This window comes from Manis pentadactyla, chromosome 2 (genome assembly GCF_030020395.1).
Source record: "Manis pentadactyla isolate mManPen7 chromosome 2, mManPen7.hap1, whole genome shotgun sequence".
NCBI classification, from domain to species: domain Eukaryota; kingdom Metazoa; phylum Chordata; class Mammalia; order Pholidota; family Manidae; genus Manis; species Manis pentadactyla.
The window spans coordinates 155,281,836-155,292,485 of record NC_080020.1 but is presented as its reverse complement, the minus strand read 5'-3'; the positions used below and the strand labels follow the sequence as shown (position 1 = coordinate 155,292,485).

Here is a 10,650-nt window from a genome sequence, read left to right as displayed (position 1 = left end):
TCTACTGCAAGCCCAGAGTATGTCTGTAGGGGACAGGAGGGCATGTTTCAAATGCCTCAGCATCCTGACCAGCCCAAGCTCCTCCCACTCCCACTGACTGCAACAAAGGGGACATATTCTTTAAAGTTTGTCTTTTACAGTGATTTTTTATTTTAACATCTCAGAAATTGGCAATGAAATAAACACAGTGACCACAGTGAATCATCCTCAGATGCATGATCTCACTGGGACCTCACAGACACCCAGCAAGGCAGGCAGGTGGTTAACAACGGATCCATTTTATGGAGGTCTTGTTGGCAGGAGCAGCTTCTGCACGGCACTGTTAACATTCCACCCAGATGCCTCCCTGCATCTGGTTCAGACTTCTCAATACCTCAGGGTGGGCAGGGCTTCCAGCAGACACACAGATATTCTTAACTTCCTCTGCTGTAAACCCAGAGGTCGGGCCTCCCCATCTCTGAACAAAGGCCCTCCTCATTGACACACATGGGTTCTTGACTCTGAGCACCATGGGACTTATGTATACCAGGACTGCTAGGCCTGCGGTGGCCATCCAAAAGCCCTGACAGGGCCCAAATGAACCTGGAGCTAAGCAGAGGGACCAGAAGTCCCCTAGCCCATCACTGAGTCACTTTCTACAGCTAGGCTCCCCATTAGAGAGACAGTTTGGGTATGGGCAGAAAGAGAGGCTCCTCTCAGCTCCACTGGGCCAAGCCTGGTGGGGATGGGGGATCACCACCTCCCTCTTGCTACTGAAATTATTGCTGACCAGCCTTTCTGACTTTCTGACTGCACCTCCTCCTTCTGCCGGAGCTGGGCTCAGAGCTAGGCCCAATCTGCCGCCCCCGCCGGGAAGCCTTTGCCAGTCCGCAGAGCAGTAGGGTTCCATGCTGAGGTCACCATCTTAATATCACAGCGACACATGGGGCATTTGGCTGTGTCCCTGAAGACTCGCCAGGCGCAGGAGCCGCAGAAGAGTGTGTGACCACAGGGCACAAGGCAGCTGTTGGCAGCACGGTAGAAGCAGATGGCACACTCTCCTCCTGCTGTGGCTGGGAAAAGAGACAGCCCATGATGGGGGTGCATGGGGCAAGGGGTGGGCAGCCTACTGGAGGACAGAGAACTACACAGTCATATTCTGAAGACTATTATGTCATGAGAAAATGCTCACAATGAAAATAGTACTAAGATAACCATAATGTACATACATATATTTCATAAAATTCTAATTTAGAAAAAAGGAAAACAAAGCATAATCAAGTCCCCATATATGTATATATATATATGACCACAAAATACTGGGAGGAAATCCACCTCGGAGTTAATGGATCATTTTGGTGCTTTTTTTTTTTTTTGCTTCTTTCTTTATCCTTTAATGTTTATTTTATTTTATTTTTGGAAAAGCTTTTACTATGAACGTGAATTGCTTGTTAAAGCAAGGATAAAATAATGTTATCTGTTCATGAATGTGCTCTTGTAACTTGTAAAGTCAGCCAATGTTCTAGAAGGCAGAGCTATTCATTTCCTTTTAGGTTTCCAGCAGCAGAGCCAAATCTTCTGGTGTGAAGCCTGTGGGAGGCTTCATGGGACTCTGAAAGACTTTAATGAGTTCCTAAGGCTGGGACTCCCTCTGGCAACCTGGTTCTGGAGTCCTGGGAAGTTGGTGTGCCCCAGGAAGCCACTCACCATCAAGCTCAGACATAATGTCAACATAGAGGTCCCACGGCGTGGTTGTGCTGAAGGTGCCGTCTGTGGGGAAGGCGCTGGCTTTGGGGTCTAAGGCAGAGAGGGAAACTCAGGGTTCAGGGAGCAAAGCCAGGGTGCTCCCTCCCCACTGAGCCCCTGGGGCAGTGTCCACCTCCTTCATTTTCTGGGTTGCAGTGCTAGAGTTCCCATCTAATCTTAGGGCCCTCTCTTCACCATCCCTTCCCCAGGTTAGCCAAGCAGAGACTTTGTGGGTTGTAGACTCTCTTTCCCAAACTGCCCTTCCTTTAGACATCTCCTCTCTGTCTTCCTACTGTTACCTAAATGGAGACCCTCAGTGTTACCTGCATGTGCATGAAAATCCCCCAGGAGGCAGGCAAACAGCGCATGGGCCCACTCCAGACCTGCCAGGTTAGGTGTTCTAGGGGAGAGGCTCCAGCAGCTGTGACACATGGTTTTTAAAGCCACTGTGCCTGGTGGGGAATGGACGGCTTGTGTGCAGGCCCATGGGCCACCAGCACAGGGGCACCAGTCTCTTTTCAATGTGTTCCTGAATCTACTCACTCCCCCCAAATCCACTCTCGTTTCAGGTGTCGAGAGAGTTGTTTCCCCACCGGCTGACTGAACTCAGGCATCCTGTCTCCAGTGAACTACTTAGAAAGCTCAGCTTCCAAATTTCTCCCTTTATGAAACGTGATTGGCTCTTTAACAGATGTTTGGGGTGCTAGTCATTATCTTATCATTCTTTAGGGACAAGGTGTCCTCCTTATGCCTGGGACTTGTCCCTCTGGAGTCCCCAGAGCCATCTTCATATCTGACACTGGGCAGGAGCTCATGAAATGAACGAATGAACGTTTCCCCCCGCGGCTCTGGGCGGGGGGCAGAGTTGCACCCGAGCCTCTCCCACAGGGGCGGTGCCTGGTCCCCGCGGGGTGCCTCACCCAGCAGCTGGATGGCCTTGGTGGTCCCGTACACGTCCATCACGGCCCAGAGCGGGGCGCCGGTGAGCACGCCCTTGCGCAGCAGAAGCTGGGGACCAGCGTTGATATTGGCGAAGAGCCAGCCGCTGCGGTTCACCCAGAAGCGGATCACGTTCCCCGGGAACACCCAGTGTCTGGGCAGCACGGCCGCCCACGTCGGGCTTAGCTGCTCCAGGTCCGGGCACAAGAAGGGCGGCAGGAGGAGCGCAGGCACGCGCGCGGGGTCCAGGCGCGTGAAGCCCACGCGGAGGCCGCCGCACCAGCAGTCCTCGTGCCACAGCACGCGCAGCGCCACACGCTCGTCGGGCTGCACCGGCCGGTGGCTGAACACGATGCCGTCGTGGAAGGTGGAGCGCCGGCGCGCAGTGCAGCGCAGCGCGTCCAGCTGCACCTGCGCGCCTTTGGCTTTAGCGTGGAAGCGAAGTGTCTCTCGAGGCGCCTCGGCTTCTGCGGAGGGTGGGGGAGTAGGTGAGTGCTGACCCGGCCCCACCGGCTCCCCGCGAGGCTCCCTCCTTGACCTTTCCTGGGGTGAGGGGCATTTCCACCATCACCAGCATCCCGGGGCCACTGTCTGCCCTGGCCCTCATCCCTAGGACCCCAGAGACCTGCCTAGAGCCGAGTGAGGAACGTTCTTTGCCTGTCTGGGTCCTGAGTTTCCTCACGAGTCTCCCTCCCAAGCCTCTGTACCCCTCCCACAGGGATATTGTCAAAATGAAGGGAATGGATGCCTGTACTGATCCTAATATCCTGTAATGGTTTTTGTCATTAAATAGAAAGGGCAGGTTGTAGAAAGTAGATGTAATATGATTCTGGTTTTGTTGGACACGGGTATCTATATATTTAACATGTACATGCATATTCCATCTGAAATAGCCCGAAAGACAATAGCTCTGCTGATTGTGCTGGGTGCTGGAGGCCAGTCCCCGTGATTTTCCCGCAGAGAACCTGCATCACTTGTCAAGCCCACAGCCTCCAGTGAGGGTGACTTTCTTGTCCTGGGAGAGAAAGGGGCTTGTTGGCTTCCCACGGGGTGGAGATGGGGGGAGGCTGGAAAGGGGAGGTCCCAGGTCAGCCCCTCAGAATCACGGGCTGGGCCCAGCCAAGGTCCAGGGGTGGGCTTTGAAATTAGGGGACTTCCTGACCTGATTCCACTTGGCAGACAGGCAGGGAAAGTTCCTTACTGGGCAGCCCTTCCTTCCAACCCCCAGGCCTCGGAGGCCTGGAGGAAACTGGTGAGGAAGCTGGTGAGCTTCCTGCCTGAGGACTGCTCTTAGCCAGCTCCCCAGACCTCATCACTCACCCTTCCCCCATCCCGGCCCAGCTTTTACTGGGTTGGAGGAGGGAGGCTGGAAAGAAAAAGGTGTGAATTCAATCAGAACTTGAGCCTGACCCCAGCCTGGGGGGGAGCAAGTCCCCTCCCCTCCCAGATCTCATTAGTTTCCCCTGGGCCCCCGTCTCTGATGACTCACAGGCCTGCAATAAGCCAGAAGGGCACATGCTGGGGAGGGTCGACCTGGTCAGGCACGGGGGATACTCTCAAAGTCACCGTGAATCTGTCCTTGACGGACTCAGACCAAAGACAAGCCTACTGTGGTTCCCTCTCCTGAGGCATCAGGGGCAAGCCCTCACCCTGGCCTTGGGGGCCTCCGAACCTGCCCTCACAGGGCTCTGCTATCCAAGCTCACCCTGCCCTCACCTGAGCTCTGCCCACATTGCCAACCCTTCCCAGAATATGCTCACCCCTCCTCCCTGACAGGCCTGCCCAGACCCCCATTCCTGTTCCTTCCGGCTGTGCACAGGCTGGGGGAAGTCCCTGCGTAGACAGATGGTGACCAGGAGCCAGAGTCAAGGCCCGACATCAGATGGACCTTTGCGCCCACTGCAGGGTCCCTGAGAGGCTCGGTGCAAGGCAAGCAGGTCTGACACCCGGATTCTAACCCCAGCTCTGCGGCTGCCCGAGGCAAGCGATTGCCCATGTGGCTCTAGGGTCTCCTGACCCACAGATGGGACTGATATGCCTACCCAGTCAATGCCTGGAGTCTCAGGTACCTGCCTGGGAGTCCTGAATGTGAGGAGCTCACTGCCCAGTGGGCAGGCGTCAGGCAATGTCTGATGCCCTCCTCCCACCCTGACAGGTGGATTCAAATCAGAGACTCTTTGCCTCGAGGCTCTTAGAATCCAAGTAATTTAGGGTTAGCACCCTGCTCATCCCCATCTTCATCACTGCCCCTCCAGCCACCAAGCCTCCCCAGGTGCCAGGCACCTCCTAAGCCCTTACAACCTCTTTTACTCCCCGCCACCATCTTGTACTCAGAGGAAACTGAGCGGGTCGGGGGGATGCAAGTTGCTGCAGCTGCAAGTGGAGGAGCTCGGCCCAGCTCCTCACCCTGCTCTCCTGTGCTGCCTCCTTCATGGCACCACCATCACCTGGAATCCACACATGGTCACCACAGTAGTGGCAGCCAAGGCGGCCTGGTTCCTCCCCCAAGCCCCAGGCCCTGGGTGCCACCTGCTGCTGCTGGTGTGTGAGCCTTCAGTGCTGCTAGGGGGCCACGGGCCGAGACTTCGGCTCTTTGCCTGGGCAGAAGCAGGGTCCAGAGATGCAGTCTGGATCCCTGGTGGTGAAAGATGGTGTACCCCCACCTCCCATAAGGGAAAGCTGTGGTCTCATGTGACACTCACAGACAGCTATTGTGCCTCAGGTGGCCTTTTGGTCTGTGCTCCTGGCAGCCCTGTATGCCAGCAGGGTGGCTTGCACTGGCCCTGGCCTGTGGATGAGGAAACTGAGGCCCTAGGGGAAAGTGACTTGCCCAAGGTCCCGTGGATCCCTCTGCTTCTTGCATCCCCAGTCCAGGAACCAAGCTCAGGGCCCCCACTTACCAGCCGGGGAGGAGAGCCAGGCACCCATCAGCCTGGGGTCCTCAGGCACAGGTCCCTGGGTCTGGAAGGAATTGGCAGCAGAAGGCCAGTGGACAGGTTTCCAAAGATTCAGCAGGTCCCCTTATTATGGGCAGGGATCATGTTACATAGTTGATGATTAATTAGATGTTGCTGTCACGGGTTACAATATCTAGGGAATTTCCTGATGATTTCTCCTGGCTCACTGCACACCTACTGCAGCTGGCTGGCCCCTGGGAAGCAGGGACTGCAGAGATGGCCCGTGTAGGTTTTAGGGTAGACTTCTCTCAGTTGTTCACAGCCCAGCTGTGCATTATGATTGCCTGAGGCACATTAATAAGTACCTCTACCCAGACCTGTCCCCAGAGACTGATTCCAGTGTGCAGGGTGGGGCCTGGCATCAATTAATTTTAAAAAGCACATGGAATGATTCTAATGTACAGCTGGGGTGGAGATTCACTGCTCCAGACCCCGGCACACAGAAGGTGCTTACTCAATGTTGCCAAAGTAGTCTGAATTGAATTAGCTGCATGGAGGACCTGTGAAGCGGCCCAGCCTGGGTTCTCCAGCAAGAGGGGAATGGGGAGGCAGACAGGATGGGAGAGGTATCTATTGCTCCCCTAGCTTTGCTGGAGCCAGAATTCCACTTTCAGAATCTACCACAAATGCAAGTGGTCCCATAGGAGGTCATACCAAAGACCTGGCTCCCTGTATTGGGGCAAAGAAGTCAGAGATCTGCCCCATCCACTTCCATAGGGAACTGAGGCTGGTGGGGGCAAGTAGTTTGCTCCAGCCAGTGCTTCTCACTTTGCAACATGCAGGAATCTCCTGGGGATTTCATTAAAATGAAGATGATTCAGAAGGTCTGAGGGCCATGTCTGCTTTTTCAAGGATTCTGCTTTTCTAACACGGTACTTCTGTGGACCCCACTTTAGGTGGCAAGACCCTAGTTCATTTGGAGCTGGTAAGTACCTGGGCCCTCCACCTCCAGGCTAAGCCCTTCCCAAGACCCTGGATCAAGGCCATGATCGGTGACTACTCTGAACTTGGCTAAAGGGAGATTCCCCCCTCTATGAGAATTCCCCCACGCATATCCCTGGAGGGACTAGGACAGTGGTGCTATTGACTGAGCTGGGAGGTGGCAGGGTGGGAAAGGGTGGGGGTTTGGAGACCCAGGGCCGGCATCCTGTGTTTCCTTGTCCCCCCTAATACCCCCTGGGTCCTTCCATGTGTACAACAGGAAGCCAGGATGAATCGGTCTGTGAGTCCCTTCCAGCCCTGACAGGCCGGGCTTTTGGTCTGGGCAATGGAGAGGCAACAGAACCTGGGCCCAGCTGACTTCAGAAGATAGCTGCAACCTTGGACCTTCTCTTTCACACCTGCCCCTGCCAGGCTCCCTCAGTGTCTCCTCTAGAAGCAGCCTTCCCGAGGCCAAAGGCAAGCTGGCGAGAAGTCAACCACAGTGCCAGCAAGTCCAAGGTTCGTGGTCCTGCTGGCCCAGCCAGGTCCAGGCTCAGGGCATCCCTGTGTCTCTGGGCAGTACTAGGGCCCAGAGATCCCTCCTCCCCCTTCCTCTCCTGCAGATCCACCTGTATCTCTGGCTACTCTGGGCGGTGGCCAGAAGGCTGGAGCTAAGAGCACCTTGTTGATAAACCATATTCCTATAAAAGAAGTAATTATGGAATCTTATCAGGGAAATCAGATCTCGAGCATCAGCCTGGGTGGAACATTACCAGATAAGCTGACGACAGCAGGCTGAGGCGCTGAGGTCTCAAAAATGGGACCTCAGTGGCAGCGAGCACTCTGAGGAACTGAAATCCTGCCTTAGAGCTGACATCCATGGGACGGGGTTGCCCAGGCAGAAACCCCATCACACATCCCCATTCTTGATTATTTGACAAACATGATTGTTCTAAGTCTAGTACTTGCTAATTAACTTGCTAATCCTTATGGCGGCTTCTGCAAAATATTCTATTGTAACCATTCCCATTTTACAAATGGGGAAACTGAGGCACACACAAAGAGGTGAAGAGACTTGTTCACAATCACAAGGCAGTAAGTGGGAAAGAAGATGTGGCCCAGGCAGTCTGGCTTGACAACTGGTACCTTAACTGCTGCACTGTGCCTCCTAAGTCAGGCCACTTTGCACCCTTCTGAGTCCTTAGCTGTAATAACGTCCTGACTGTGCTGACACACAGTAAGGGCTTTATGGATAGTTGCTGACTGGGCACCCCATGCTGGAGACTGCGCCCCTCCCTCTTGCTCCAGGCCACCAACTCAGCAAGGCTGTTGTAAATGTTTATTCCAGGAAGGGAGGGACTGGCCCTTTGGAGGAGGGCAGCTTCTGATGGTAATTGAGGCAGCCCCTGGTGGCTATATTCAGTACTGCAGGATGCACTGTGGTCCTCAAAGCTAAGAAGGGCGCCACCTGTTGGGGACGTCCCAGGCTGAGGCTTCTGAGGCCTTCTGACCCCTACCATATTATACTTGCCCAAACTCAACTGCTCCCCCATAGGGCCAAAATTCGGAGGGCAAGGGGCTGCCATGCCTGGAAACCAACCCATGGAACAATCAGGATGATGCACACAATAGGTGGTTGGCAAGGATCTGTGAGTGCAAAACAGTTCAGTTTGGCAGTTTCATTCAAAATTGCCCATCCACCTACCTATGATAGCAATTCCACTCCTGGGTGATACCCAATAGCCTTAGGTATGGATTTCCAAAAGACAGGTACATACACAATGTTCAGAGGAGTGTGATTCGTGACAGCCCCTGACTAGAAACAGCCCTAACATCCATTGTGCTGGATGCTCTGATGTGCTGCTCAGATCCTACTTGAGGAATGAAGCACATGGTCCCCCAGAGGCTAGAGTACTGCTCTCAAGTGTTTAACTGAGGTTCTTGTCACAACCGCCCCGCAGTCCAGCTCTCCTGTCAGGTTCTATTTCCACAGGTGCTGATCCTGGAAAAGCTCCCTAATAATTCTGTCTCAGGGGCTGCTCCCTAGGGAACCCAACCTCCAAGACCCACCAACAGGAGAATGGACAAGTGAACTACCATGTAGTCACACCATGGAATGAATGCTCATGGCAATAAAAATGGACAAATCACTTTCATCCACAACAATGTGGTTAAACTCACTGATTTAATGCTGATGAAAGATAAGACCCAAACAGGACCCTCTGTGCTTCTGAAATATAAAAACTGGGTAAACGAATCTGTGGGGTTAGAAGTCAGGAATGGTGCTCACTTTGGGAGTTGATTACCGGGAGGGGTACAAGGGAGTCTCTGGGTTGCTGGAAATGTCCTCTGTCTTGATTGGGTATTGTGTATACAGAGGGTGTGTATACATATGGAAAAATCCATCCAGCCCAAATCGCATGTCAGTTGCACCTTAATTTTATTTTGGCTAAATTCCCTTTCATCCCTAAAGCAGTTCTGAGAGAGCTGATGAACGATGGAGCACCCACCTCCCTCCGAAAACCTAACCTTGCACCAGAGAGTTTGGTAGCACTGCCACCTGGTGGAAACAAATGGAATTGACTTCGGGTCAGATACCCAGGAGGGAAATAAATGGTCCCCCATCACAAAGGCTCCCACCTGTGTCCCCCACCCCACATTTGCTCTCCTTCCTGCCCACTTGCTTTCCGGCTATGAGATCCTAAAAATTCTGGGGGTTCACCAAATTCTCCAGGTCAATAGTTGGACCCCCATCCTGGGCCTTGGGGGCAAGAGGTCAGGATAGGGAGGCTGGGGTGTGCCAGCAAAGTAGCCATCCCCTAGTTAGGTCTGTGCTGTCACTTTCACACTGCTACCCCGTTCAGATCTTCCTGGTCCCTGATTCTGCTCCGGGCCCCCACAGCTCTTGTCCCACTATCACTGGAGCACCCTTCACGGTGTGAGTGTGGAGCCTGCTAGAGAGGGGAGCCGAGGGCGGGGAGCACTACTGGGGACCCCTGTGGCTGTTCAGAGGTAGGGGAGCTTGGAAGGGGGGAGGCAGGCTCCCTGTGCCCCCTAGTCCCACATACCTCTTAGGGTGCCTGTCCTGGAAGACTGTGACACCTGCCCCAAGGGTGTTTTGTGTGTTACACAGAAATTTATTGAGCACTTACTACATACCAAGCACTGGCCTAATTTCTGGGTGAGCAGCGATTGAAGAAAACCCAATCTTTGTCCTTAGTCAATTCAAGTACACTCTGGTACTTAGGTAACTCCTATAAGAAATCCAGACTGAGGCCTGGGAAACCCATGGGTGCGGTAGGGGTCATTATGCCCAGGGAATGGGTAAAGGCTCTGTGGAGCGACAGGTATAAAAATTGATCCCTGAAAATTAATTAAGCTTTCAACAGCAAGAAAGGCAAAAAGGGCATTCCAGGGAGAAGGAACTGCATATACAAAGGCACAGAAATGTAATTGTGCATGGTACTGTCTGGTTGGGTCAGTTAAGATTAGGATTGCATGTAACAGAAAATACAAAAGAATAATGGCTTAAACAGGAGGTATTTATTTCTTTTTCAAATAAGTTGAAAACAGGCAGTCTAGGGTAACTGGTATTGACAGCTCTATTGCCATAGGAACCCAGGTTCTCTCTGCTTTTCTGCTCCACCATTCTAGCACTGGCCTCCATACTCAAGGTCACTTTATGGACCAAAACAGTTGCTGGAGCTCCAGCTAGCACATCAGCATTCCAGGCACCAGGAAAGAGAAAGACCCCAAAGGGCATTCCTCTAAGTCAGTTTCCTATTGACAACTTACTGGAGGGCTTTTGTAGCACTTTCATTGATATCTCATTGGCCAGAAATTTGTCTGTGGCCACAACTAGTTGCAAGGGGAGCTGAGAAATGTAGTCTTATTGGGGGAGCAGTTAAAAAGTGGGATTCTGTTATTAAGGAAGGAGAAAATGGCTATTGGATAGGCAGCTAGCACTGTCTAGCCCAGTGGTAGAGTGAAGCAGTGGCCCTCCAGTCTGTAGAGAGAGGTGACAGTAAGGAACTAGATCACAAAGGTCAAAGGAGAATTTGGATTTTATTCTACAGAAAATAGGCAATCACTGAAGGATTCTGAGCAG

At 53.1% G+C, this 10,650-nt stretch overlaps 1 protein-coding gene and 1 long non-coding RNA gene across 5 annotated transcripts; one reads left to right on the top strand and one right to left on the bottom strand.

Moving 5' to 3' along the window:
* Positions 1-203: 203 nt before the first annotated feature.
* NEURL3 (neuralized E3 ubiquitin protein ligase 3) lies at positions 204-5,824 on the bottom strand. Of its 2 annotated transcripts, XM_036888519.2 has the most exons (4): positions 5,565-5,824; positions 2,646-3,131; positions 1,687-1,776; positions 204-1,052 (listed from the first exon to the last, which is right to left on the bottom strand). In XM_036888519.2, exons 1-4 carry the CDS (start codon positions 5,590-5,592, stop codon positions 826-828), a joined length of 831 nt encoding a protein of 276 aa, XP_036744414.1. In that variant the 5' UTR covers positions 5,593-5,824; the 3' UTR covers positions 204-825. The 2 variants fall into 2 exon arrangements, with proteins under 2 accessions (XP_036744414.1, XP_036744423.1); XM_036888528.2 differs by lacking the exons at positions 204-1,052; positions 1,687-1,776 and adding an exon at positions 1,822-2,177.
* LOC118914052 (uncharacterized) lies at positions 3,026-8,700 on the top strand. Of its 3 annotated transcripts, XR_008995745.1 has the most exons (5): positions 3,026-3,152; positions 3,558-3,659; positions 4,484-4,601; positions 4,999-5,205; positions 6,518-8,700. It is a non-coding gene; the product is annotated as an uncharacterized LOC118914052 (long non-coding RNA). The 3 variants fall into 3 exon arrangements; XR_008995744.1 differs by having other exon boundaries at positions 3,558-4,601; XR_008995746.1 differs by lacking the exons at positions 3,558-3,659; positions 4,484-4,601 and having other exon boundaries at positions 3,038-3,152.
* The last annotated feature ends 1,950 nt before the right edge of the window (positions 8,701-10,650 follow it).

Coding starts and splice junctions, on each gene's coding strand:
- NEURL3 (XM_036888519.2), bottom strand. CDS start 5,592: ATGGGTGCCTGGCTCTCCTCCCCGGCTG. Junction 1,777..2,645: donor CAAGGCCATCCAGCTGCTGG/GTGAGGCACCCC, acceptor TCTCTGCCTTAG/ACCCCAAAGCCAGCGCCTTC. Junction 1,053..1,686: donor CATTATGTCTGAGCTTGATG/GTGAGTGGCTTC, acceptor CTCTTTTCCCAG/CCACAGCAGGAGGAGAGTGT.